The sequence below is a fragment of the Leptonychotes weddellii genome, chromosome 11 (genome assembly GCF_054177405.1).
Source record: "Leptonychotes weddellii isolate Sample4059 chromosome 11, ASM5417740v2, whole genome shotgun sequence".
Taxonomy (NCBI): domain Eukaryota; kingdom Metazoa; phylum Chordata; class Mammalia; order Carnivora; family Phocidae; genus Leptonychotes; species Leptonychotes weddellii.
This window is the reverse complement of record NC_138379.1, coordinates 45,638,344-45,665,156: the sequence shown is the minus strand read 5'-3', so window position 1 is coordinate 45,665,156 and position 26,813 is coordinate 45,638,344. Positions and strand designations below refer to the sequence as shown.

The window sequence follows — 26,813 nt, the reverse complement described above, 5'->3', positions numbered from 1 at the left end:
GCTCAATGATTTCTTTCTTGTCTTCCCTAAATATCCCCACTGCCACCACCCCAGTCATATCTCAGCCATTGTGCCTTCTCTGGATCTTTGGGATAGCTTGCAGGGTATTCTACATTTGTTGAACCTTCCAGATAGCCCTGGAGAAGGGGAATAACTATGGGACTTGGACTCAAACAGATTGGAATTCTAGTCTCTGTTCTACCTGCAATTACTTCCCCTCCCTAAGTCTTAAATCCGGACCGTCCTAGGCTGATAATGATACATTATTATCTGAGGGGGGACACATGGAAATACCCTGTAAACTAGTAGTTGTTAGGATCTTAGTATGTGCGCCACCTCAGAAGAGGGAATCACATACCCAGGGACCTAGCTTGATTACTGGCAGCAAAATGATGGCCAACATAAGAGCTGTGGTAGCCACTGTGGTTTCTCTGGGCCCTGAGCTAACTCAGAGCCAGTCAACAAAATAGGGAGAATATATTCTCAGTGCCAGAGCCCTCATTTTCCTCTTTGATGCCACGACTTGTGGCGTATGGGCTGGCACCCTTGCCTGGCCTTCTCCAGCTCCCTGCATCGCCCCCAGGCTGCACAAGGCCCAAGAGGAGCACCGCACAGTGGAGGTGGAGAAGGTCCATCTGGAGAAGAAGCTGCGTGATGAGATCAACCTTGCCAAGCAGGAAGCCCAGCGGCTGAAGGAGCTGCGGGAGGGTACGGAGAATGAGCGGAGCCGCCAGAAATACGCCGAGGAGGAGCTGGAGCAGGTAGGAGAGTGCACAAATTCCTGGACATGCTCGGGGGTGGGGGTGGGGGAGGGGGAAGAGCAGGGGCCAGAAGGCTGGCCAGAATGTTTCATGAGAGAGGACTTGGAAATCGGGCTCCAAGAATATCTTCAAGAGTCAATAGAGTCTTACCAATAAGAATAGTGGAGAAGTTGCAAAAAAAAAAAAAAAAAAGGTCAAGGAATAGGGGATAACAGGTGTAAACAGTTATTTTGTTTCTTTTTTGATTGAAGTATTTACATAAAGTGTACAAATCATAAATATACAGCTGGAAAGCTTTTACATGAGCATGTACCTGTATAACCACCATCCAGATCAAGATATAGAATATCTTTTTTTTTTTTTTTTTTTTAAGATTTATGTATTTGAGAGAGAGCATGCACCTGAGTGGTGGGGAGAGGGACAGAGGGAGAGGGAGAAGCAGGCTCCCTGCCGAGCAGGGAGCCTGATGCGGGGCTCCATCCCAGGAACCCAGGATCACGACTTGAGCGGAAGGCAGAGGCTTAACTGACTGAGCCACCCAGGCGCCCCCAGAATATCTTTTAAGCACCCCTTCTGGGCCTGTAGTTTGTTTGTTTGTTTTTTGCTTTCTTAGTATTGTCTTTTAATGAACAGAAGGTCTTGATTTTAATGAAGTCCAATTTAATCAATCTTTTTTTTAAACAGTTGATACTTTTTGTGGCCTGTTTAAGAAATCTTTCCCATTCCCCAAGATATTTTTCTAAATTTTCTTCTAGAAGTGTTATTGTTTTACTTTTCACATTAGGTTTGTAGTTTATTTCAAATTAGTTTTTGTCTATGATATGAGGTAGGAAGTCAAGTTTCTTTTTCTTTCAGGTAGATACTTTATTATGTAGTCCATTTGTTTATCCTTGTACCACATTGTCTTCTACTAAGGTTTGATATTGCTAGTAAGTTCTCCAGCTTTATTGATGGCCTTGGCTCTTCTAGGTTCTTTGAATTTCTATAATTAGCTTGTCATTCTACTGCTCTTCCCTACTCTCCCGCAAAAAGTCTTGCTGGGATTTTTCTTGTTTTTGCTTTGAATCTATAGATTAATGTGGGGAAAATTGACATTTTAACCAAACAAGTCTTCTAGTCCACGAGCATTGTTTATCCTGTCATCTATTTAGGTTATTTATTTATTTATTTAATTAATTTTTTAAAAAGAGTTTCTATTTATTTATTTGAGAGAGAGAGAAGGAGAGAGAGACAAGCAGGGGGAGCAGCAGAGGGAGAGGAAGAAGCAAACTGCCCGCTGAGCAGGGAGCCCAATGCAGGGCTGGATCCCAGGACCCTGGGACCATGACCTTAGCCAAAGGCAGACGCGTAACCAGCTGAGCCACCCAGGTGCCCCTATTTAGGCCTTTTAAAATTTCTCTCAGCAATGTTTTGTAGTTTTCAGTGTAGATGTCTTGCACTTTGAAAAAATTTTTTGACTTGCTCTTATTTTTCTAGCCTTTTTTTTTTTTTTTAAGATTTTATTTTTAAGCAATCTTTATACCCAACGTGGGACTCAAACTCATGACCCTGAGATCGACAGTTGCATGTTCCACTGACTGAGCCAGCTTGGTGCCCCTTCTTTTTCTAGCATCTTGAGGTGGAAGATTAGGTTATTGATTTTAAACCTTTAATGTTTTCCAACATAGACACTTAGAGCTATAAATTTCCCAGCTCAGCACTGCATTAGCTGCTGCATTTACTAAGTTCTGGTATTTCATATTTTCATTATCATTCAGTTTAAAAGATTTTCTAATTTCTATTGCAAATTTTTTGGGGGGGGCATGGTTATTTAGAGTAAGTATGTGGCCTAATTTTCACACACTTGGGGGACTTTTCTAGTTATCTTTCTCATTGATTTCTAATTTAATTTTGCTGTGGTCAGAGAACAGATACTGTATGTTTTCAGTTCTTTCAAATGTTGAGACTTGGTTTGTGTAAACAGACCAAACAATACAATTGAAAGGCAAAGAGTTGTCAGATTGGATAAAAAAACGAAACCCAGCTATGTGCTGTTTACAAGAGATACACTTTAGGGATACAAAATGGTTCAAAGTAAAAGGATGAGAAAAGATATAGGATACAAACACAGAAGAAAATAAAGCAGGAGTAGCTATATTAATATCAGACAAAGCAGGCAGTTACAGCAGGAAGTGTTACTGGAGACAAAACTGATACATGTGTGAAACTAACAGTAACATATAACAACACTTGATTTGCATACATCTAACAATATAGTTAAAAAATATATAAAGCAGAAGTTGAAGAAACTAAAAGTGTAATAGACACATTTATAATCAGAGTTAGAGATTGTAAAACACCCCTGTCAGTAATAAGCAGCCCAAAATTTCAGTAAGGATGTAAAACACTTAAACATGATTAATCAGTTTGCCCTTATGGACACATACAGAGCATTTCGCCAGACAACCGCAGAATGCACATGCTCTTTCGTGTTCACGGAGTGCTTCTGCTGCATTCCCTCCTCTCCTTCTGGGGATCCAGTATTCATGCAAGACCTTTTCACTGGATTCCACTCGTCTCTTATGCTTACTTAGTTGTGTCTTTTTTTTTTTTCTCTCTCTCTCTCTCTCTGTGCTTTGGTTTGGTTATTTTCTATTGATTTATCTTTGATTCCCCAATCCTGTGTTCTGCTGTGAGCATTGTGCTGTTTAACCCATCCAGTGGGATCCTACTCTCAGATACTGTAGCTTTCAGATCTATAATGCTCATCTTACTCTTTTATAGATTCCAGTTTCCTGCCCAGAATTTCCATCTTTTCATCTATTGTATCTATCTTTTCTGTATTTTCTTTAGTATTTCAGTCATAGTTATTTTAAAGTCCTTTTCTGGTAACTCTTAACATTTGGATCACTTATGAGACTGCCTATTTTTCTTCTTGATTATTGGTTATATTTTCCTGCCTCTTCTCATATCTAGTAATTTATTTTTAGTAAATGCTGGACAGTGTGTATAAAACAATAACAGAGGCCCCAGATGATTTTATCCTCCTTCAAATAAAGGCTCCCCCCCACCCCCTTTCTCCTGTTAGGTATGTAGGATGAGGACCTAATCACCTCAGGCCAATCAGAAATTGAGCCATGTTGGAACTGGGTTGTAGGTTTAGTAAGACTTGGTCTAGCAGTCATTTGTCCCAGTTTCTCAGGCACATCCCTTCCTTTTTCTTGAGAGCTGGTGGATTTCTTTCTCCTGAGCCCATGAGAAATTCATGTCTGTCACTGGGAGGATTTTAATTTAGCTCTTTGGCCTCCTGCTCGGAGGGAAGGACCAGCAGTGTGTTTGAAGCAGGTCCCTTCCTTCCCGCAATATTTTGTTTCCTAAGTATTATGAAATTGTGGGAGATTTTATTCCACCCTTTGGCCTAGCTACGTGTTCTCCTGCACAGCCTCAGAACTCAGTAAATGCTCAATGAAGAAAATGGGGTGTATGTTTGGGACATCTCAATTTCCAATCTGTCATATCAGTATCATACCTGGTTTCTCTGGGCCCCAGTGGAGTTGCACTGCCCGCGCTGAGCCCATTTATCAGCTCTGACCCAGAACCATCAAAAGCCTCCAAGGAAGAAAATGGCTGACAGTTGTGAACTCACCTTAGAAAGGCTTTTTCCCCTCTCTGGATTTTTCATCTAATTCAGTGGTTTTCAAACTTTTTGGTCTCAGGACCTTTTTACTCTTACAAACAATTTAGGACCTCAAAGAACATTTTTAAAGGGGCGATATGTTGCTATTTACCCTGTTAGAAGTTAGAACTAGGAAAATTAAAAAATATTTACTAATTCAGGGGTGCCTGGCTGGCTCAGTCAGAAGAGCATGCAACTCTTGATCTCAAGGTCGTGAGCTTGAGCCCCACATTGGGTGTAGAGATTACTAAAAAAACCCAAATAATCTTAAAAAATTTACTAATTCATTTAAAATAAGTATACTAAACTCTTTATATATTAACACAAATAATATTTTTTGAAAAATGCATTTTTCAAAATAAAATGTAGTGAGAAATGATTTTTTTTTTTTTACAATTTTGTAAATATTTTTAATGTTTGGCTTAATAGACTACCGGATTCTTACATTAGTATCTATATTCAATCTGTTATGATATTCCTCATCATGTAGCCTTGGGAGAAATCTATAATTTGTTGTGAGAGAAAGGGAGTGAAAAAGGGAGGTAAATAATGTCTCAGTATTGTTATAAAAATAGTTTGATATAAAAATAGTTTGAGCTCACAGATGCTCTGAAAGGATGCACTCAAGGATCCCTGGATCCAACTTTGAGAACTGTAGACCTAGTCCTTATTGCTTCTAGAGCCCTCTGATGTCTTTGAAAATTTTTCATAATTATAATAATTTATCTTTCAAGAATTTCATAATTTTCAGAACTTAGCTTTCCCCAGATGTTGTGATGGATCAGAATTGTTCTTGGGGCGCCTGGGTCGCTCAGTCGTTAGGCGTCTGCCTTCGGCTCAAGTCATGATCCTGGGGTCCTGGGATCGAGCTCCGCAGCGGGCTCCCTGCTCAACGGGAAGCCTGCTTCTCCCTCTCCCACTCCCCCCTGTTTGTGTTCCCTCTCTCGCTGTCTTTCTTGCTGTCAAATAAATAAATAAAATCTTTAAAAAAAAAAAAGAATTGTTCTTGTGCCATGACCTACTGCATCCTGTGGGGGAGTGGGAGTCAGGTGTGACCCTGGAAAGCACATGGCCAGTGGTTATTAACGTTGCTGCATATTAGAATCACTGGGAGAGCATTTGAGATTTTTGATACCCAGGCCAGCACCCCAGATCAATGAAATCAGAACCTGGATTTGGGTCCAGATTTCAGTATTTTTAAAGTTCCCCAGGTGATTCCAGGGTGTGGCAGGTTGAGAACCACACCCATAGAATAAAAGAATACTCTGAATTGCCACAGTTCTCATCTCCTTCAGGCATTTATTCCTTGTATGTGGCAAGATGTGTCTGTCTCTGTCTCCTTGCCCCCCCCACCCCCTGCCCCCCAAGTTTCCTTTTCCCCATTTTGTAAGTCTTTCTCCCATTAAAAAGTTTTGAGCCTGTTAGGCCAGCCCTTCCAACTGTCACACTTCCCTCTATTTGTTCTTTTTCCTCTTCTCTTCCCATTCTCCCCTGAGCCTTTCCCATTCCTTTCACTTCTTTCAAGGTAGAACTGGATCATTCATTTCAGACTTGGTGTATTAGACTCCATGGTATCTGTTCTTTGTTTTAAATCTACAAAGCCAGGAGTGGGCTGTGTTATAGTTTCTCTTCCAAGGAACAAAAGCCATGTGAAGATTGGTCCTCTCATTGGCTGTCTAAGGAATAAAGGTGTTCTGTCCTTAGCTGAGGCCCTCCCAGTCTATCGTAGGCCATGGGTAGAACCTCGGGCCTGCTCTGGGGTACTTGCCCCATTGGCTGAAGGTGGGCATAATAAGTCTGCTCTCAATCCCTTTTCTCTGGGATTCTGACCAGCTAAAGGTCAGTATATACTGTAGCCTGGGGAAGATAGCAAGGAATCCAGTGTATATAATGTCTGTGTAATCTCAGACCTTCCACGTTCAGTGCTTTGTGATGGTCTACTTTGTTGTATGCTCCTTGCTTGAGAAGTCAGTGAGGAGATTTCTGCTTACACAGTGGTTCTTTCACGTCTTGGCCTCTTTTGGTTAAAAGTAAGCATGATTGTTGTCTACGCCCTTTGTAGAGGGTGCCCTTCAAAGCCTACCTGCCCTGCTCAATGGGAGAATCATAGACCAAGCCTCTGGGCTGCGGAGACTTTGGAGAGCATTCAGGCCAACCCCCTTCTGGAGTAGCAATCATTTTTACGGTCTCTCTGACCTGAGCTGTTCGCATACCTCGTCCTGAGATCACCCCTTCACTTATGGTTGGGATTTGCGAGGGAAAAAGTCTTTCCTCACACGGAATTGAGATGTGCAGGACCAGTTGAGTGACAGACCAGGGACCAGAACCAGATTTCCAGATTCGCAGTCAAGTGCTTTTCCTGCCACATCGTGATGTCATGAGGTCTAAGCACAGACCCCAACTCTCAGAAAGAGGATGATTCACTGAGCTGACCTGTGCCTCAAGAGAGCAGGGAAGATTGCTGGGGATTGGCTGTGGACCGGGAGAGACAGGTAATTGTGTGGGCAAACAGCACTCTAGTCTAGGCAGCAAAAAATCTCAATTTGAGATCTGGTTGACACTACTGACTGTGTGACCTTGAGCAGGTGACTGTCCCCTGAGCTTGCCTCCTGTGGTATATAAAATACGGAGAATAATCCTTGCCCTTTCTGCCTTTTGAGAGGCTTGAAAGCGCCCATGAGCTAGCAGGTGAGAACTCTGAATTTGGTGGTATCAGACAGAGGCACTGGCGGGGGTCTTGGCAGCAGTAAATGGGTCACACCCTCTTGGCTGCACAGGTCCGGGAGGCCCTGAGGAAAGCAGAGAAGGAACTGGAATCACACAGCTCATGGTATGCTCCAGAGGCCCTTCAGAAGTGGCTGCAGCTGACACACGAGGTGGAGGTGCAATACTATAACATCAAGAAGCAAAACGCCGAGAAGCAGCTGCTGGTGGCCAAGGAGGGGGTGAGACGCGCCCTCCTGCTGTCCTCCGTGCTCCTGGCCCACTCCCTTCCCCCACCCTTCCTCCTTGCCTCCGCCTCTCTCTGTCCCAGCTGTGGGACCAAGAGATATCCCGGTGCCGGGTTCTGTTTCTTTTCCTAATACATAGTTCCTGATGATGTCCTCAAGTTTCTGGAGGAGGGAATGAGGGAAAGATGAAGCCGGTGGAGGCAGGTAGAGGGAAGGCTCTGTCAGCCCCACCTGCCATGGGGCAGAGCCCTCCTGGGGTCGGGGGGCCTAGCAGGGGGTCCCGCTGCTTCTCTCATTGCCTCCATCTTCTTTCCTCCCCCACTCTTTGCCCTTCCCTTGCCTTCTTTTTCCTTCTTCTCTTCTTTTCTCTTGTGCAGCCTAAGCTGTGCTAGGAGGAGGAAGGGGACCCAGCCACAGAAAGGCACTTCTCATTTTCCAGCCTCTAATCCCTGCTCTGTTTAAGCTGAGGACCTCATCTTTGCAGGCTGAGAAGATAAAAAAGAAGAGAAACACACTCTTTGGCACCTTCCATGTGGCCCACAGCTCTTCCCTGGACGACGTGGATCACAAAATCCTAACTGCAAAGTAAGTAGCACCTGCTGCCCGGCTCTGGCGATGCCCACCCATCCTCAGAGCTGGAGGGTGGGCAGAGTGTTCAGCCCCAGGTGTACTTCTTCACTGGTAGAGGGGTGGCGCTGGTCTCCTGTCCCGGCCTTTACCCGCCTCCCACGTTACTCTTTTTTTTTTTTTTTTTTTAATTTATTTGACAGCGAGAGACACAGCAAGAGAGGGAACACAAGCAGGGGGAGTGGGAGAGGGAGAAGCAGGCCTCCCGCGGAGCAGGGAGCCCGATGCAGGGCTCTATCCCAGGACCCCGGGACCATGACCTGAGCCCAAGGCAGATGCTTAACAACTGAGCCACCCAGGCGCCCCTCCCACGTTACTCTTAAGTGCCTGACTTAATTGTGTTCTTATTTGCAACGCCCCCCTCCCCCGCTTGCTCCTCTGAGAGGCCTCATTCCTGCTGGGGCTCCCAGCCACCCATGGCTTCACTTGTGTCCCCTGTGCTCCAGGCAAGCTCTGAGTGAGGTGACGGCGGCACTGCGGGAACGCCTGCATCGTTGGCAGCAGATTGAGATCCTCTGTGGCTTCCAGATTGTCAACAACCCCGGCATCCACTCCCTGGTGGCTGCTCTCAACATAGACCCCAGCTGGATGGGCAGTACGCGCCCCAACCCCGCCCACTTCATCATGACGGATGACGTGGATGACTTGGATGAGGAGATTGTGTCACCCTTGTCCATGCAATGTAGGTGACCGCCTGGGTGGGCGTGAGGGAAGGAGCCTCTGAGGCCCGGGTTGAGAAGTTGTTGGCCATTGCTGTGCTTCAACAGCATCTGGGGCAGATACCAAGGGAGCGAGGTCAGCGCCCGGCCTTGGGTCATGACGCACAGCTCACATCAGGATATTCCTCTATGGTTGTGCTCTTGGTGGATTTTTCTCGCTGTATGTTGTGTCTGCCCCTCTGGGGCTACTGTATTCAGTGTGTCTCCCTTCACTCTGTGTTTTTAAAATTCCTTTATCCTCCTTTCTCTTCCCCATGTGCCTTTATAAAAACAATCTCCTTTAGTGGTTCATAATATAAAAATGATATTCATTTTTGCCTCTTGAGTGCTTTTATTTGTGTTTTCATTTTTGTTTTTTTTTTTAAGATTTTATTTATTTATTTGACAGAGAGAGACACAGCGAGAGCAGGAACACAAGCAGGGGGAGTGGGGAGAGGGAGAAGCAGACTTCCCACCAAGCAGGGAGCCCGATGTGGGGCTCGATCACAGGACCCTGGGACCATGACCTGAGCCGAAGGCAGACGTTAACCGTCTGAGCCACCCAGGCGCCCCTGTGTTTTCGTTTTTATATTCTTTATTCTTAATTGCTAAAGTGAATGAATGGGATGATATCTTTTTTCTCTCTGCCTTTTTGTGTGAGGCCCCATGAAGCAATAGTCCCTTAAAGAGACATAGCCCTAAGTCCGCCAAGCCAGAAAGACGTTCTTGTCCTGGAGGGATCTCCTGCACAAGCATGTCTGGCTTTCCACCTGAATTCTTGGACCTTTGCACCCTTTCCTGGGCCTTCTCTCCCCGTCTTCTCCCCTCCAGTGGTGAGAGCTGAGTAGAGCAAAGTCAAAGAGATAACTCTGTGGGAAATCTTTTGCAAATGAGGGGCTTACCCCTGAGTGGCCTGGTTGAAATTTTCTCTGGATCAGAGGCGATTTTAAGGAAAAGCTTTGGTCCTGGGCCCATATCCCATGAGGCTGGCTTAGGGGCTCACTTTCAGAAAGCCACATTCTTTCATCAGGCTGGATTCCAGCTCCAGGCAGGATTTGTTTGTAAATTTGTTCAGCAATACTTTGCCTCCAGCCAAGCTGCGTTGTCACCATGATGTGATATCCTATGAGGGCTTTAATCAAAGGCCCAACGAGGTTAAGATCACTGGCAGGCAGGTCTTGATCCTAAAGGCTCCTGTGTTCCATGGATTGGAAGGGACCTTCATTAGCTCTGAGCTACCCACCCCTTGCCCCTGGCCCTCCCTTTATCCCACTGAAGGGTGGGCTGAAGCCCTCTGTAAATCAGATTCTCTTCTCCTTTTGGCCTGGCTGTTGGACCCTAGATGCTGCCTGGCTGATGGGGCGTAGGTTCAGTGACCGCTCTCTCTGCTCAACATCCGCCGGCTCGGATGATCAGTCCCTCTGGAAATACCCGGGTTTGAGGAGCCCCTTTGGGGCTTTTGTTTTTCCGACTTTTGGGACTAAACCAGCACTCCTACCCCATGAGTCCCTTCTGCCTGCCTGCCTCACTCCCCTGCCTGCTCCCTCTATTCCCTCAGCACTGCCCCTACTAACTGCAGGGAGAGGTTCGGGGGTGAGAAGAATCAGCCTGCTCAGCTGAGGGCTAGAGAGAGAACACCCATGGTGATGGAAGGCTTGGGCTTCTCTTTTCAGCCCAGCTAGACAGAAGTCCTGGTGGCCCTTCTTCCAGCTGGGCTGGGATGGAAAGAGAGAAGGAAAGTTCCTTTCTCCCTTTTCTCCCTTCTCCCTTTTCTTCTCTTTCCCCCTTTGCCTCTTTCTGTTCCATGCTGCTTCTTCCTCTTCTGCCTCTCTTCCATGCCTTAAAAGCCACCAGTCATAGAAGCCCTGCCTCCCCAGCTCTCCATCACTGTGGAATTGTGTTCTCTCCCTTGCAGCCCCTCCGTGGCTTCTGGCACCCTTGTCACCTGGCTCTTTCTCCCATCTTTAGGGAGAAGTCAGGGCAGCCCATCTCTCAGGGTAGAGGAGCAAAAACAAAGGTAGAAATTCTCTTTCCAGCTGGAGCTGGAAGTGAGCCCAAGGGGGATGCTCTAGCACATTCCCCAGTCACCTGGTGTCCACATATCCCCTTCACTGGGCATGGTGGCCATTATCTGCCAAGAGCCTGATCTATAGCATTGTTCCAAGAGCTGGCTCTTTGTTGTCTGTACACTTATTAGAAGAAATTTGGAAAGTGAAAAGTGTAAATATGAGCATAAAAAAAAGGCACCCAAAGCTTCACCCTATTTGAGCATCTTCTCTGACAGTCTTCTGAAGTCTGTGGAATTTTTAATAATTTTTTATGTGGTCAAGGTAATAATGACCACTACTATTTGTTGAGTGCCATGAACTGTGCCACATACTTTAAATGCACTCTCTTGAAGCCTCACAACAACCCCGCAGGATTTTATAAATCAGGACTTAAAATAGGGAAGTAAGTTGCACAGGGTCACGGCTACAAGTGGAAAGGCTTTGTTTCAGACTCTAGTCTGTTGTGTTCCATAGCTCGAGGTATTTCTTTTACGTCTAATTTTGTATCCTTTTGTTTCCCCTGAGCATTTTAATAGGTATTTTTGTGTTTTTCAAATCTTAAGCAGCATTTTTAATAGCTGTAGAGTTTTCCAGCATTCGGATATACTATCATTTTCCCCTTGTTCCAACTTTATGTGTACTTTCATATAATTATTAATACCGATGTGATGAGCGTGTTTGTGTATAAATCCTTGTCTACATTGCGAATTATTTCCTGAGGTTGGCTTTCTAGAAAGGCTGGTTCTTAGTGCTCTCCCGGACCTTGCCCCACACCCTCCCCCAGTCCCACCCAGCCCTGCCTGTGTCCTCCCACTCACCGCCCTGCCTCTCCTTTCTAGTCATGGTGGCCCTCGGTCTCCTTCCATTGCAGCTGCCACTAAAACTGCCCTGGGCACCTCATCATGAATTTCCCCTTCCTTTCAGGAGCCCTGGTGGGAGGTCTTTGGGAGGAGGTGCCCCAGTCTCCAGATTGGGCTCCAAGGGCCCAGAGTGGGCCGCAGCAAGCATTTCTCCAGGGGCAGACCTGCTTGCCTGCCAGCCCAAAGGAGGCTGGCCCTTCCTCACCCTTTCCTCCCTCTCTTTGCAGCTCCCACCCTGCAGTGCAGTGTCCGGCAGCGCCTGACGGAGCCACAGCATGGCCTGGGATCTCAGAGGTTGGTAGAGGGCGAGGCTGGCCACTTCTTGACAAGCCGGGTCTCTCTGCGGCGAATGCGCAGCCTTTCATCTGGACAGTCTTTCAGTTCTGAAGGCCACGGGACCAGCGCTCCATCTGCCTCTGCTTCTTCTTCCTGCTCCTCTCCCGCCGCCACCAGCACCTCCTCCTCCACCACCTCCATCACCACCGTCCATGTCCACCCTGTTTATTACCGCCACAGCACTTCCTATTTCCTCCAGATGGGGCCCTACCCTGGCTCACCCCCTTCTGACAGCAGCGCTGTGATGCCTGGGCATTCAGAGAGCTTGGGGTATCGGCTGTCTCTCTTCTCTCTCTTTCCTCCCTTCCTTCCCTTTCTGCTGCCTTTACCTTGACCTCTGCCTGCTGGCTGCTGCTTGGTCAGCTGGGTGTGTGTGTGTGTGTGTGAGAGTGTGTGTGCAGTGGGGCAACTTCTCCTTGTCCTATCCTCTCCCAGCCCCGGGGCTCCTTCTTAAGGTCAGCCTCACTTCCCACAACTTTGTGCCCTTCTCTGTTTGGGCTTTGCCGACTCTAAAAATGAGTACAGCACCCCTCCCTCGTGGTCCTGTCGCACTTGGGCCTGAACTCTGCACCTGCACATTCATTGTTTCACTGGAGGCCTTGCTTCCTTTACTCCTTTGATAGAACATTTATGGATACCTGCTCTGGGCCAGGCTCTGCGGGGCAGGGGGATTCCTAGATGAATAGTCAAGATTTACAGTCTGGTCCGGGAGAGGTACACAGACAATTACGGAACAAGTTGAGAAGTGCTACGGGGGTGTTGAGGAGGGAGTGACTAAGAATGTGCATTTGGGTGGAACGTGTCACAAAAGAGATGACATTTGTGCTAACGCCCTGTGTACAGGAGCAGAAGAAAGTGCGGTCTAGGCAGAGGAAGCCTGATGGGCAGAGGCGTGGATGTATTTGTGGTTAGGACCTTGGACGTGTGTTGGTGGGAAGGGGTGGCAGATGAGGCTAGGAGGGGGAAGGGCTCTGAGAGGCAGGGGGCTTGGGCCATTACCTTTTAGGAGAGGGAGCACTGCAAAAGGATTTCTAAAAGGAACAGAATCAGATTTGCATTTTAGAAATAACATTTTAGGGGCCTGTATAAAGAAGAGAAGGGGAGACTACAGAAATTTGGAAGTCACTGAGGTAGACCAGTAGGGGAGGTAGTGAGGTTTATGCGTGGCAAGGAGAGGATTAATTTGGCAACGGGCTGGGAGGGGTGGAGGAGAGGGAGGGACCTAGGAGGACACTCAGGTTTCTGGCTTGGGTGACCGAATGGATGTGGGACCCTTCACGGAATTAGGGAACTGAAGAGGAGAAACAGGTTCAGGGTTTTGGACAAGAAGTTTATAGGTGGGACGAGCCTAAAGTACTCACTTTGAGTAGGGATTTCAGGTTCTGAAGGATCAAGTAATTTTCCCCAGGTCCTACGGCTCATTAGGAACAGAACACAGAGTCGAACTTGACTTTCCAGGCCCGGACACTCTTCCGGTATTTCTGTCCTTCTACGAGGTCTCGATACGTGAACTGTGTAAGAACTGGGGAGTGGCTTCCTGCCAAAGCCTGGTCTAGCAGGGGCCGGGCCTTTCCCAGCTAATACCTCAGGAGGTAGGCTAGGGTCAGAGATGAGAGCCTTAATTAAGCTTAGGGGAGCCTCAGAAAGTCCCTCTCCTCCAGAGGGACCTCTCATCTTGGAAGTTGTGACCCAGCCCAGCCCTGGCCTCTGGGCTGCAGCCTGCTCATGCTGCTGTGGATTTTTGGTCCTGCTTCACTCTGGATGCCAGTCTCTCTCGCTCTGCTCCTGGAACGTCCGGATAGTTATCCATGAGGGCTGTTCCTTTGTCTTTCACCAGGGGACTACCCTTGCTAGCACTTTCACCCAGCCCTGTGGCTCATTTTCATTCTCATCCTCATTGTCATCCAAAAGCTTAGGCAGGGAGACTGCCCCTCCCCATAAAGGTGGAGAAGACTGGATTGGGGTTCGGGGCACTAGGGGATGCTGTGAATCTCATGCTCCAAGGCCCAAGCCAAGGGCAGTGGGGCGGGAGGGCAGGGAGGTACCTGCACCCACCTGGCCTGTTCACTACTGAATTTTCTTTTGCACCATGCACCAGAGGATCGTCTCTAAAGACAAACAGGCTCTCTAGTAAGGTTAGTAGCTTGGTATGGAAGCCCCAAGGCAGCCCAGCCTTTGGGGAGGGACACCCCTGGCCTGAGTGTCTCAACGATTCAGGGAGGGAAAGTGAGCTTGCCTCAGCAGACCTCTGACCTCCTGCATCTACCTGAGCTTCCTCCAGGCTCTTTTCTGGCTTTGGAAGGTCTCAGCTTTTAACTGATGACAAGGCATGGAGGGATGGGAATCATGGCCAAATGGGGCTGTGGGCCACAAGGAGTGAGGCTGGGAGGGCCCCAACCCCCTGACTGCTCTCCCTTGGCATTAGAAAAGTAAGCTCCTGGGATCCTCATCTCGTCAGCATAGAGGGCCCCTTTTCCCAGTGCGGTTGCTCCCCAGAACTGTCTCGGCACCTTGCTCAGTGGCCGATATGTGTGTAGAAAAGGCAGGATATGGAGAGGATCATGTTGGAACTTAGGGAAACGAGGGCACATTTAGACAGAAGGATAGTGTCAGATATACGAACCCAAATATGAGACTGAACATGAGTAAACAGTAGAGGATGTGGTTGAAACAGTATCTGTAGGATGGAGTTGGAGCTGGGATTGTTCTCTGCTGTTCCTTGTCTCCAGGAAGATACTGGCCCACGGGGTAGTTGCTTAGTTAATTGTTTCCTACTGAGAATTAACCGTCCAGTAGCTATGAGCCAACCTTCTGCTTTTGCTTATTTTCGGGGCCTGGTGCCCTTCCTAATTTTTGACCCACAGCCTCCTCCTTTCCAGGTCCTATGGCACTCTCCCCTCCCACTCCTGACTTTTCCCCTTTGCTTCCTGACTTGGATGTTGAAGCGTTTCCCTTAGCCCTCTCCTCTGCCCCTACTGTGGGTTCTCCTCTGGGAGAGCAGAGGGAGAGTTATGGGACTGGCAGGGGACCCCCAAATTTACCCTTTTGTCTGTAGAGGCAGGAGAGGAGGCATTCAGAATTGGTTTGTGGGCCTTCTTAGGAATAGCCAGCCCCTTAGAGGGTCTCAGCTTTCTGGACTAACTTCTGTGTGTGCATGTCCAGTCTGCAGTGCCACATCCCCATAACTCAGCCTTGCAAAGAAGCCTCTTGTGATTGGCCCACATATGGGTCTTCCAGCTTGACTGGCCTCATCATCTTCATTCCCACAATACTTCCTACATTTCCAAGTGATTTGCCAACATATTTGATCCTCCAAACAGCCTTGCAAAGTAATTGAGTTGGTATTGTCTTCATTTGGCCAAAATTGAGGACCAGCAAGGTTAGATGACTTGTCCAAGGTCACACAACAAGCCTCAGGCAGAGATGGAAATTATGACTTCTAGTGGCAGCTCTTCACAACCACTGCTCCTTTAAAGACCAACATTCTGTCCTGTCCTTCTGCACCTGCCTACACTCTCCCTCTCCATTCCTGTGAGAGGGTTGAAAGAGGCAGCGTCCTGGCCTTTTGGGGTGCATAAGGGATTGTTTGCAAGGCTGTTCTAACCCTCTCCTCCCCAGCCTGGGTCAGGCCCACTTACCGCATGTGCCCTTTTCCTTGGGGCCTGGCCCAGACTGGATGTGTCCTGGGGTGTGACAGGAGTCAGTCTGGGAGGAAGGCATGGGCAATGGTGACTCAGAGCAATATGTGGGTTCTGTGTCGGCTTAGGGTTGAGTCCTAAGAAATCTAGCCAGCTGTGGAAAGGCAGAGATTTTATTGGGGGGGGATTTAAGCGTATGGTTGCACCGGGTTAGGGCCTGGCCACTCAGCAGGGTGGGGGCCCGTCATTAGAAAGCCCTTTGCCAGATAGATGATGGTGTAATGACTTTTGGTTTTGCTTCTTGTTTTGTCTCTTCTTTCTCCATCACTTTTCCCTTTCTTTTTTTTTTTTTTCTCCCCGTGGTCCTTCTTATATATACCTGCTCCTCCTTTTGCCTTTCTTTCTCCCTGATTTTACTCTCCTCTCCCTGTCGCTTCCCCAACCTGTCCCCATTCCCTATTCCTGCCTCATCTCTTGTCCTGTACTTATGGCCTACTCAACTTCCTTGTTTCTCATCCTTCTCTCTTGCCTACCTGCCTGTTTATCCTCTTTTCTCTCTCCTACCCCTCTTTGCATACTCATTTCCCACCCCGCCGTATCTTCTCGTGCTGTTCCTCTCTCCTCTACACCTTCCCCCACCCCCCTCTCCTGTATGTGTCCCTTTCTTCCTCTCTGCCCTGTCTTGCAGGGATTTGACCCTTTCCGATTCGGAGTCCTCCCTCCACATGAGTGACCGCCAGCGTGTGGCCCCCAAGCCTCCTCAGATGGTCCGTGCTGCAGACGAGGCCCTCGGTGCCATGACTTCCAATGGCAGCCACCGGCTGATTGAGGGGGTCCACCCCGGGTCTTTGGTGGAGAAACTGCCCGACAGCCCTGCCCTGGCCAAGAAGGCACTCCTGGCGCTGAACCATGGGCTGGACAAGGCCCACAGCCTGATGGAGCTGAGCCCCTCAGCCCCACCTGGTGGCTCTCCACCTTTGGATTCTTCCCGTTCTCACAGCTCCAGTTCCCCAGACCCAGACACGCCATCTCCAGTTGGGGACAGCCGAGCCCTGCAGGCTAGCCGAAATACACGCATTCCCCATCTGGCTGGCAAGAAGGCTGTGGCTGAGGAGGATAATGGCTCCATTGGCGAGGAGACAGACTCCAGCCCAGGCCGGAAGAAGTTTCCCCTCAAAATCTTTAAGAAGCCTCTTAAGAAGTAGGCAGGATGAGAGTGGCAGTGGTGGGACAGCTTGTCCTTCCCTGGTCTTCTGCCTCCCCTTCCTCCCCTTCCAAGACACCTGGCCCCTCGAGTGGGGGCCTGGGAGGGGCTGGCCCAGGGGCCTGGGCACTGTACATACCTGCCCCCCTCATCCTTGGGTCCTTCAACATTATTTATTAACTGACCACCATGGCCTGCCTGCCCTGCCTTTCTCCCAGCCATGGGCTGCGGCTGCCACCCCCTCTCTACTTCAGTGCATGTCTTAGTTGCTGTCCCCTCAGCTCCCACCTCCACCTCTGGGGTCCAGCTTCTGTCTCTGCTGTCCCAGTTTTGAAGTTTGGTTTCTTGTTTCTCTGTTTCCTGCTTTCAGGCTCCTCCCTCGCACCACTCCCCAACTTCCCCTAGCAGCTAGGCGGGGGAAGATAGGAGTAACTTCCGACATCTGTGCCTCAGACCTGTTCCACCCCACCCACGATGGTTCTGTTTGCCTCAGATTGGGGCCGAGGGCCTAATATTTGAGGTTTGTTCTTTTTTGTGTGTGGTGGGCCAGAAGGAGACTTGGTCTGGAGCTTGCTTGAGCCTCCAGGGGTTCATGGGGGAGTGGAACACATTCCTAGAGAACAAGCTACTAGAGAATTTTGAAGAGAGGCTAGGCTAGGGGGTAGGTTGAGAGAGACTCCTCTTAGTTGGGGGATGAGTAGATGCCAGAGTTGTGGGCTACAGGGCAGTCACCTTTTCTCTCTTCTCTCACCTACACCTGCCTCTTTCTTATCCTTGCTCCCCCACACTGCAGGAGGGTTTGACTGTAAGAGGTGCTGCCCAAATGCTCCCCAAGCATCAGAACTGCTGGAGCTCAGACAAATGGCTTCCCTGGCCATGGGAGCCTCAGCCATGATACAGGGCTCTAATGGGGCCCTGGAGCTGTTGGGCAGGATATTGTTGCATTTGAACCAAAAAACATTTTTAAATTGAAAAAAGAAATCTCCTGAATTTCCCAAGTGCCTGCACCACATACTCCCCTTGTCAGACCCCATTTTCATGTTACTGCATAGCTTGGGCCAGAGGCTCAAAAAGGACACAGCTGGTTTAGGGAAGGGGGTGGCTGAGGAAGACCGTATAGGCGAAGGCAGCTGTGTGACCTCTTCCCCCACACCCTTCCCACCCTCTAGACAACTCTCTCCCTTACCTGTTTTTGCTATGGCTGTAAAGGTATTTTCCTTTTGCCCCACTCCTTCCCATGCCTTTACTCTGGGATCCTATTTGGGGCCTGGGGTGCAGGCACCTGGGGCTGGTCTTAGGAGGGTGCTAGGCTGCAGACTGCCTTGTACCCCCTGGACACCCTCACATGGTTTTTCTGTGTTATTTCATAAGACTCTTTGAAGTCCAATAAAGCATGTAGGAGATTTTAACCTCTGCTGGCTTTGACTCTCATTGTGTTCTTTGTGGCATAGTAGACAGGATGAAGAAGAGATTATTTCTCCTTGGCCAAGGAAAACTGAAACTCTATAATACACATACCCCAAAGCTCTCAGGAGAGGCTAACAGTTGAAATACAGCATGCCTGCCTGGTTAAACTTGAATTTCTGATAAAAACTTTTTTAGTGTAATTATGTCCCTGCAACATTTGGAACACATTATTTTTGTTTGCTAAATCTGACAACCCCATCTTTGGGCCATCTTTACCCTATCTATCCTATGGCTTTGCCTATCACCTATGACTTTTAGAATTACTTTACAGGGAGTTTGGGGTGCATCTAGAGGGCAGTGAGGAACCGATGAAAGATTTTAGAAAGGTATGCCACATGAGCTTTCATGAAAATCAAGTTTGTGTCCCCCAAATCAGAAGCTTCTATGTCACTTGTATATTACGTCTCTTATCTATTCTTACTCCCCTCAATCACCAAGCACTGTCCATTCTGCCTCCACAAGGCCTAATTGCTGACCCTGTTTCTGCCACCATCCACTGGATAATTATAAAAGCGAATGGGCCATGGCCCTACCCTGCTCAAAACTCTCCCTGAGCTCCCACTCCGTCAGAATAAAATCAAACGCCTTGGGCTCGCAGGGTTCTCTTCCAAGGACTGAGTGCCAGATTTCCTCCGTTCTAGGAGCGTGGGGCTCGCGGCTGCCTCCCGCTATGAGTCGCAGGCTATAGCCCACATCGGATAGCAGTCGGGTTATTCTCTCTCTTTTTTTTTAAGATTTTATTTATTTGACAGAGAGAGAGACAGCGAGAAAGGGAACACAAGCAGGGGGAGTGGGAGAGGGAGAAGCAGGGGGACTGAGCTACTCAGGCGCCCGGGTTATTATATTCTAACAGTCGTCAAGACAAGAAAGGGTTTTGGATGGTTGGGTTTTTATTTCAAAAATACCTGAACCACACGGACTTAGGCCAGGGCCCGCCAAGGAGAAGGGCGGGGCCGGGGCTGGCGGGCTGTGCGCGCAGCGCCGGGTTCTGGCCCCAGGTTTGGCGTTGCCCACAATCAATATGGCGGCGGGAGAACCGCGTTCCCACCGGGCGTGCCCACACCCAATGTGGCCGTTGGAAAGGCTCAGTTTCCAAGGCCCTGCCCGTACTCAACATGGCGACGGGTGAGGGCCGATTTGGGGCTATGCTAGCCCTGCCCACGGGCCGGGGCGCTGGCAGCGTCGAGTAACGTCATTCGAGCTCCGTCGCGCCGCTTTTGCGTCTCGGGTGGCGGGAGCGGGAAGGGGATTCGGATTGTCGCGCCTCCGCTCCGTGGAAGAAAGTGCCCTCTGGCCCCCAAATCCAGTCCTTGCACCTCAGCGCCCCCAGGAACCCGACCCTTCGCACTCTACCACCTCCTCGATCCCGCCGGCACCTCCGAACTGCAGCCCCGTCTCGAATCCCGTCAGCGCGTCAGCCACTGGCCGCGATGCATGTGATCAAGCGAGGTGAGAGGCCGGGGAGGGGGCGGCGCGTTAGGGGGAGCAGGTAATAAAGGGGTCGCGGGCTGCTGCCGCCCTTGCAGTTGGCGGCGCCCGCCCGCCTCTACCGCTTCCCGCCCTGCCCGCCGCGGCTTCCCGCCCTGTCAAGCCTGCTCGGCCTCTGGCTTGCGTCAGTCTGTCCCTCCCAGCCCCCCAGCCGGCCTTCAGTGTGAGCCCCCTCGGCTTTGTCATCCTGCCGCCTTTCAAAAGAATAATACCTCCCTTTATCGAGTAGTTACTGTGTGCGCCGAGCACTTTCCGGGCAGTATTCCTTAGTTCCGCCTCTCAGGTCAAGAATCTGAAGTGCGGAGAGAGGTCCGGTGACTGACGTAAGGCCACCCAGTTAGTTGATGGTGAGGCCAGGGTTGAACCCAAGGCTAACATCGGAGTGTACTGGAAAACCCTGGGGCTGGTGACCTGTCCTAGGGAGTGGGAGGAGTCAGAAAGAAGGGATTCTGCCTTCAGTTTCGTGATCTCTTCTGTGGGGGTGTGGGGTGAAAAGAACAGATCTTAGCCACAGACATGCCTGGAATTTGCCCTTTGTAGGAGATGTGTTTCCAGTTTTCCCCGGAGTAGTCCCAGAGGAGTTTGGGACTGGGACTACTGATACAGAATCAGAGTAGGGAGGCCAAGACGACTTCCGACAGGATGGGGACTGGGAAGAGCCAGGGACTTGGGTTCTTCCTCTACAGTTATTTCCCATTAGACTTGCCGAGTTCGTCCTTTGTGCCAGCCCTTTGCTTGGCAGTGTGAAATTATAAGAGGAGACAGTCCCTGCCTTGGCAAAAGGTTTAATCGGATTGGAAAAACAAGAGCAAAACATACATTTAGCAGAGAACTGTAAGGCAGGTATGAACAAAGTTTGACTTGAATCTGCTTGCCTCTGTTAAAGCAGTAAAGTTATTTCAGAATTGTAGGCACTTAGTACTGGTTGACTGACTGGATGTTTTGTCTGCTGGGCTGTGAGTATTTCAAACATGGGGCTTTATGCCCACACTTAGCACCGCACTTGCCGTGAATAAGAATTCAAAGAACGAATGAGAAAAATTATTTTTAAAAATAGGATATAATGAATGCTGTGGGTAGGCAGGTGGTTGATTTGGTTTTGTCCAGATAGTTTAATAAAAGCCAAGAGATGGAGAAGTGGACAGTGTTGGCGCTTCTTCCAGTTTTTAGTATCTTGAGAACATCATTCTCTCATTTCCCTAGTCCTCCATTTTAGCTGATGAGACCAAAAGACCAGAATACGTAGTTCACTTTTATTGGTCCATTCCTGTGAATGAAATGAACATCTAGTCTTTTTAGACCTTTAGAAAAAGGTATGGAAGGATGAAGATTCCCTTACGATAAGTCTGTAACAAATATGAATTGAAAATTTGTGAACTTAAATTACTGGAGTAGATAACACCCCTGTGTTGTATTTTTAACCTTTGGGTCCACTTTGAAATACCGTAGTTTAAAAAGTACTACCTACAACAAGCTCTAAAAGGCAGGGCTTATTTTGTTTCTCATTCCTTCAGAGAACATAATTTGGTCCAGATGATTCTCTGCTAGATTCTGCCAGTGTAGCATTCAGCAGGGCTTGTTAATATATGAAGTTGTACTTGAATTTATTTTATTTTTGAAAAAATTTTTTAAAGATTTTATTTATGTATTTGAGACAGAGAGCATGAGAGAGCACCAGCGTGGAGGGGGTTGCGGGGAAGAGGAGATTAAGATTACAGAGGCAGACTCCACGCTGAGCTGGGAGCCTAGAGTGGGGCTCAGTCCCAGGACCCCGGGATCATGACCTGAGCCAAAGGCAGAGGCATAACTGACTGAGCCACTGAGCCACCCCTTATTTTTTATTTTTATTTTATTTATTTTTTAATTATTTTTAAATATTTTATTTATTTATTTGACAGAGAGAGACACAGTGAGAGAGGGAACACAAGCAGGGGGAGTGGGAGAGGGAGAAGCAGGCGTCCCGCGGAGCGTGGGGCTCGATCCCAGGACCCTGGGATCATGACCTGAGCCGAAAGCAGATACTTAATGACTGAGCCACCCAGGCGCCCCTATTTTTGATTTTTAATGTGCTCAGGGTTTTTCTTTTTCTCTCTTATTTTTGGCATGCCAATGAGTAGCAGACTAGCTTCTGTCATCTTTGTTAGTTTTAATGGAATTATCCAGGAGGGCAACTGGCAGTCAACCTAACTTTTACAGTAGTCCTCTCCCGCTTATTCAGGGTTTTGCTTTCCACTGTTTCAGTTACTTGGACACCTGCGATCTGGAAGCAGATGATCCTCTTGAGTATTGTCAGAAGGTCACTAGTAGCCTAACTCTACATCATAGTGCCTATGTCATTCACCTCACTTCATGTCATCACATAGGTAGTTTATCATCTCACATCATCACAAGAAGGGTGAATACAATACCACAAGATAGTTTGAGAGAAAGAGAGACCACATTCACATAACTTTTATTATAGTATATGGTTATAATAGTTCTATTTTATTATTGGTTATTGTTGTTTATCTCTTAATGTGCCTAATTTATAAATTAAACTTTATCATAGGTATGTATGTATAGGAAAAAAACTATATATAGGGTTTAGTACTTTCTGTGATTTCAGGCATACATTGGGGGTCTTGGAATGTATCCCCTGCCGCTAAGGGGGTACTACTCTACTTACTGAATGTGCTTATATCTTGCTAAGCACTCTGAGGGAAATAATAGAGGAAGAAGGCAGCTTCATCTTCAGAGATCTTAGGATTGTTAGAGACATAGGGATAATCCATATGAAAATTGTTAGATAACAGAAGGAAATAGTAGATGAGTTTTTCTCTTGCTATCTTCCGTTATTTTTCCTGATGGGAGAGTATTGTATTGCTCAAGGAGATTAAGGTTCAAGAATAAAAATTGAGAAACATTGCAATAAATGCAGTGTAGCTGACTGAGTTATAAAGTGTGCTTTAGATTATAGTATATGGTTCTCAAAACTTTGGGTTGTAACCCACAGTAAAAATAACATTTTACATCATGACTGAGAACATACCAGTGTATATGTTGTGTGTGTGTGTGTGTGTGTGTGTGTATAAATTTTCATAAAATGAAATGAGCATTTTCAAAATAATTCCTTTTAAAGCATCCATTTGTACTCTGATAATCTCTCTTCTATTCCAAATCTGTTCTCTAGCCCTTCCTCTCTTTTCCCTTTTCTCTCTCCCTACTTTCTTCCTAATCCCCTTTACAGCGCATTGTATTACTTTACAAATCTGTGTGGATATTCTGTTGGCACTGAGAAACAGTGGTGAGGAGGCAGACGTGGTTCCTGTTTTCAAAGATCTTAACAATCAGTTGCGAAAGACACATCAAAAAACTTAATATAATAAAATATGATAAATACTCTTATAGGTAAAGTAAAGGTTATAGGAACCCATTCATTCAGTTATTCAGAAAGTATTTAGTACTACTTTGTGCCAGGAACTGTTTTAGGTACTAGAGATTATAGCAATGAACAAAACAAGCTAAATCCCCTTTCTTATGGAGTTTACATTCTTGTGTGGGTGAGAGTGGTAAGTATACATAAGAAACAAACAGAGGAATCAGTTAATTTCAGATAGTGATTAGGGAGATGATGACAAGTAAACCGGTAATGGAGGTGATTGAGAAGGTAATCTTGGATGAGATAGTCGGGGAAAGCTCTCAGGAGCTGGCATTTGAGCTGAGCTCTGAGTGGTATTAGGAGCCAGCTATGTGAATATCTGTGGGCTGAACCTTCCAGGTAGAGGGGATAGAAAGTTCATACCTTGTGGAAGAGGCACATCCACATCCTTGGTCTTACAGTATTAGCAAAGTCTTGCTGAAGAGAGAACTAGAGAAGACAGTTTATAATCAAGAGGAAATCAGACAATTAGTATTCTAGAGGATTTCAGAAGAAGAGATCAGTGTGAGTTAGAGTGCGTGGGGCAGGTCTCGTGGATATGGTGAGAGTTGAAGATTAAGTAGGAGTTAGACGTATGGAAAGGTGGAAGAGGGACTTTTAGGCAGAGCAAGGTACAGGCATTGATGGGAATGTGGGAATGGGAGGCCCTGTTGGGGCTTACTGATATTTCACAGGGAACAGGTGAAGAGGTGATAGGGGGCCAAACTAAGGAAGACTTTGCTTGAGAGAAGAGGATAATGTAGGCAGTGACAAACAGGGATTAATGAAGTGATAAAGTCAATGTCTAGGGGTTGCAAAGTTGCCTAAGTGGAATGATAGGCTAGAGAATGGTCCTTTAGACCATTAGTCTGCCTCCCCCTTCCAGTGCGAGTTAATACAATTGCTATTGTACTTTTTGTCAGTTTCCTGATCAACTTGCTAGCTACAGAAATCTGTTTGCTAATATTGCCTCGTGGTCACCTGTCTGTTTAGTTAGCCAGTTGGTAGAGCATTGAGGGCCTAGTCCCAGTAAATTTACTCTGTTGCAGAGTTAAACCCTGCATATGTGAGTCTGGTCAGAATAGGAGATCACAGTGGTGATCAGAAAGAGAAGGGCTGTCTTAGTGGTCATATATCTGTGCAGAAGAGCCCAAGGTGTTTTATTTGATGATAGGTTTTATTGATGATAGGTTAGTAGTGCTGTCTTACTGTTGATTTATTCTTCAGCCAGCCACTGAGCTAAGTTTCAACATACAGATGTGAATGAGAAGGCCAAGTGTAAACACATATTTAACATGTCCTTTAGTTACTAGTTAAAAAGGATTGGAGGGGCAAAGAGAGATAAATTAACATTTATTGAGTGTCTCTTGTGTATCACAGATACTGTGATCAGTGTTTTCCCAATGAGAGTAGCCTTTTTTTTTTTTTTAAAACATATAATGTATTATTTGTTTCAGAGGTACAGGTCTGTGATTCAGCAGTCTTGCACACTTCACAGCGCTCACCATAGCACATACCCTCCCCAATGTCTATCACCCAGTCACCCCGTCCCTCCCACCCCCCACCACTCCAGCAACCCTTAGTTTGTTTCCTGAGATTAAGAATTCCGCATATCAGTGAGGTCATATGATACATGTCTTTCTCTGATTGACTTACTTTGCTCAGCATAACACTCTCCAGTTCTATCCACGTTACTGCAAATGGCAAGATTTCATTCCTTTTGATGGCTGCATAATATTCCATTGTATATATATACCACCTCTTCTCTTTTTCATTCATCTGTTGATGGACATCTTGAGAGAGCAGCTTTTTAAAAATGAGATATAATCGTTGTAATTATACCAAAGTTTTTAAGACAAAAGCACTTTTTACCTTACCTCATTTTGTTGTCACAGTAAACTGATGAAGTAAGAAGAGGTATAATAATTATCCCCATTCTGGGGCGCCTGGGTGGCTCAGTTGGTTAAGCGACTGCCTTCAGCTCAGGTCATGATCCTGGAGTCCCGGGATCGAGTCCCACATCGGGCTCCCCGCTCAGCGGGGGGTCTGCTTCTCCCTCTGATCCCCTTCCCTCTCGTGCTCTCTGTCTCTCATTCTCTCTCTCAAATAAATAAATAAAATCTTTAAAAAAAAAAAATTATCCCCATTCTGTAAGTGAAGATCTGTTAATGACAGATCATATTATGTGGCTTGCCTAAGACAAGCTATCTAGTGGTTGGATATATCTACTATTCTTGGTAGGAGTAAATAAATAAAGGTTAGATGAGCTACTACCGAAGCTAAACTAAGAATAATAGGACTTTGGAAGGACAAAGAGGAATATGTTCTAAGTACAGAATCGTAAAAGGACTAACTAGGTAAGGTCTACGTGTATTTGTCTACCATATCCCCAAAATATGAAAACTAAGAGGTTGCAAAAAATCAAAACAGAAACTAAGATGTTGTCTCTGGAATATTGTCTTGAATTACAAATAGAAGTACTTCTTGGGGCACCTGGGTGGCTCCGTTGGATAAGCATCCGACTCTTGATTTGGCCTCAGGTCATGATCTCAGGGTCCTGGAATCGAGCCCCATCTTGTCCCACCTCAGGCTCTGTGCTCATCAGGGAGTCTGCTTGGGATTCTCTCTCTCCCTCTGCTCCCCCCTCCCCTGCTCATGCTCTCTCTGTCTCTCTAAAATAAATAAATAAAATCTTTAAAAAAGAAGTACTTCTTTACATGGTGTGAAGTACGTTCAAAATCATTAGTTACCCTAGAAGAGTATGTTAGCCAAATTTATCATGAAGGTGTTAGAATGGAGACAGGTTTTATTTTTTACTTATTTATGTTTTAAAGATTTTATTTATTTATTTGAGAGAGAGTGAGCGAGAGAGAGAGAGAGAGAGAGAGAGAGAGAGAGAGAGCACAAGCGGGGGGAGGGGCAGAGGGAGAAGCAGACTCCCCGCTAAGCAGGGAGCCCGATGCGAGGTTCGATCCCAGGACTCTGGGATCATGACCTGAGCCGAAGGCAGACGCTGAACCAACTGAGCCACCTAGGCACCCCTGGAGACAGGTTTTAAGTCATTTAACGTTTCATAAATATTTGAGTTCCTGCTATGGGCTAGTAGTCCTTGGTTCTTGGTCTAGGTGCTGGGGAATATATTGGTAAATAAAACATGCAAAAATCTTTTTCCTTCTGGAAGTTATATTCTAGTGGATGAGTGGGGAGACTTACACAGTAAACAAATACATGGGTAAAATATATAGTGTGTCAGATGATACTAAGTGCTATAGAGAAGAATAAAGCATAGAAGGAGGATGAGATAAGAAGAGCATGGCTGTGTTTGGGGCATTGCAGTTTAAAATAGGGTGATCAGGGAAGCCTCACTGAGAAGATGACATTGACCAAAGACCTGAAAAAGTATAGATAGTCACAAGGCCAGGGTTGCCAGGGTAGAGGAAGGGAGGGGGGTGGGAAAGTAGGAGTTGAAGTTGGGGAAGGGGCACACAGGACAGGTTGTGTAGGATTCTATGGACTATTATAATGATTTTGACTTCTATTCTTTTTTTTTTTTAAAGATTTTATTTATTTATTTGACACAGAGAGACACAGCGAGAGAGGGAACACAAGCAGAGGGAGTGGGAGAGGGAGAAGCAGGCTCCCCGCAGAGCAGGGAGCCCAATGCGGGACTCGATCCCAGGACC

At 47.0% G+C, this 26,813-nt stretch overlaps 1 protein-coding gene across 5 annotated transcripts in view; it reads left to right on the top strand.

Moving 5' to 3' along the window:
- The window catches only part of STIM1 (stromal interaction molecule 1), a 177,650-nt gene extending 159,463 nt beyond the window's left edge, over window positions 1-18,187 (top strand). For 2 of the 5 annotated variants that reach the window (XM_081798729.1, XM_081798731.1), the window contains exons 7-12: window positions 584-761; window positions 7,194-7,361; window positions 7,852-7,952; window positions 8,441-8,676; window positions 11,828-12,206; window positions 16,263-18,187. In XM_081798729.1, coding sequence (XP_081654855.1) covers window positions 584-761; window positions 7,194-7,361; window positions 7,852-7,952; window positions 8,441-8,676; window positions 11,828-12,206; window positions 16,263-16,779 — 1,579 coding nt within the window. In that variant the 3' untranslated portion in view covers window positions 16,780-18,187. Of the gene's footprint in view, window positions 1-583; window positions 762-7,193; window positions 7,362-7,851; window positions 7,953-8,440; window positions 8,677-10,034; window positions 10,128-11,827; window positions 12,207-14,034; window positions 14,072-16,262 lie in introns of all 5 variants that reach the window. The other 3 variants (XM_081798730.1, XM_081798733.1, XM_081798732.1) reach the window with 3 other exon arrangements.
- The last annotated feature ends 8,626 nt before the right edge of the window (window positions 18,188-26,813 follow it).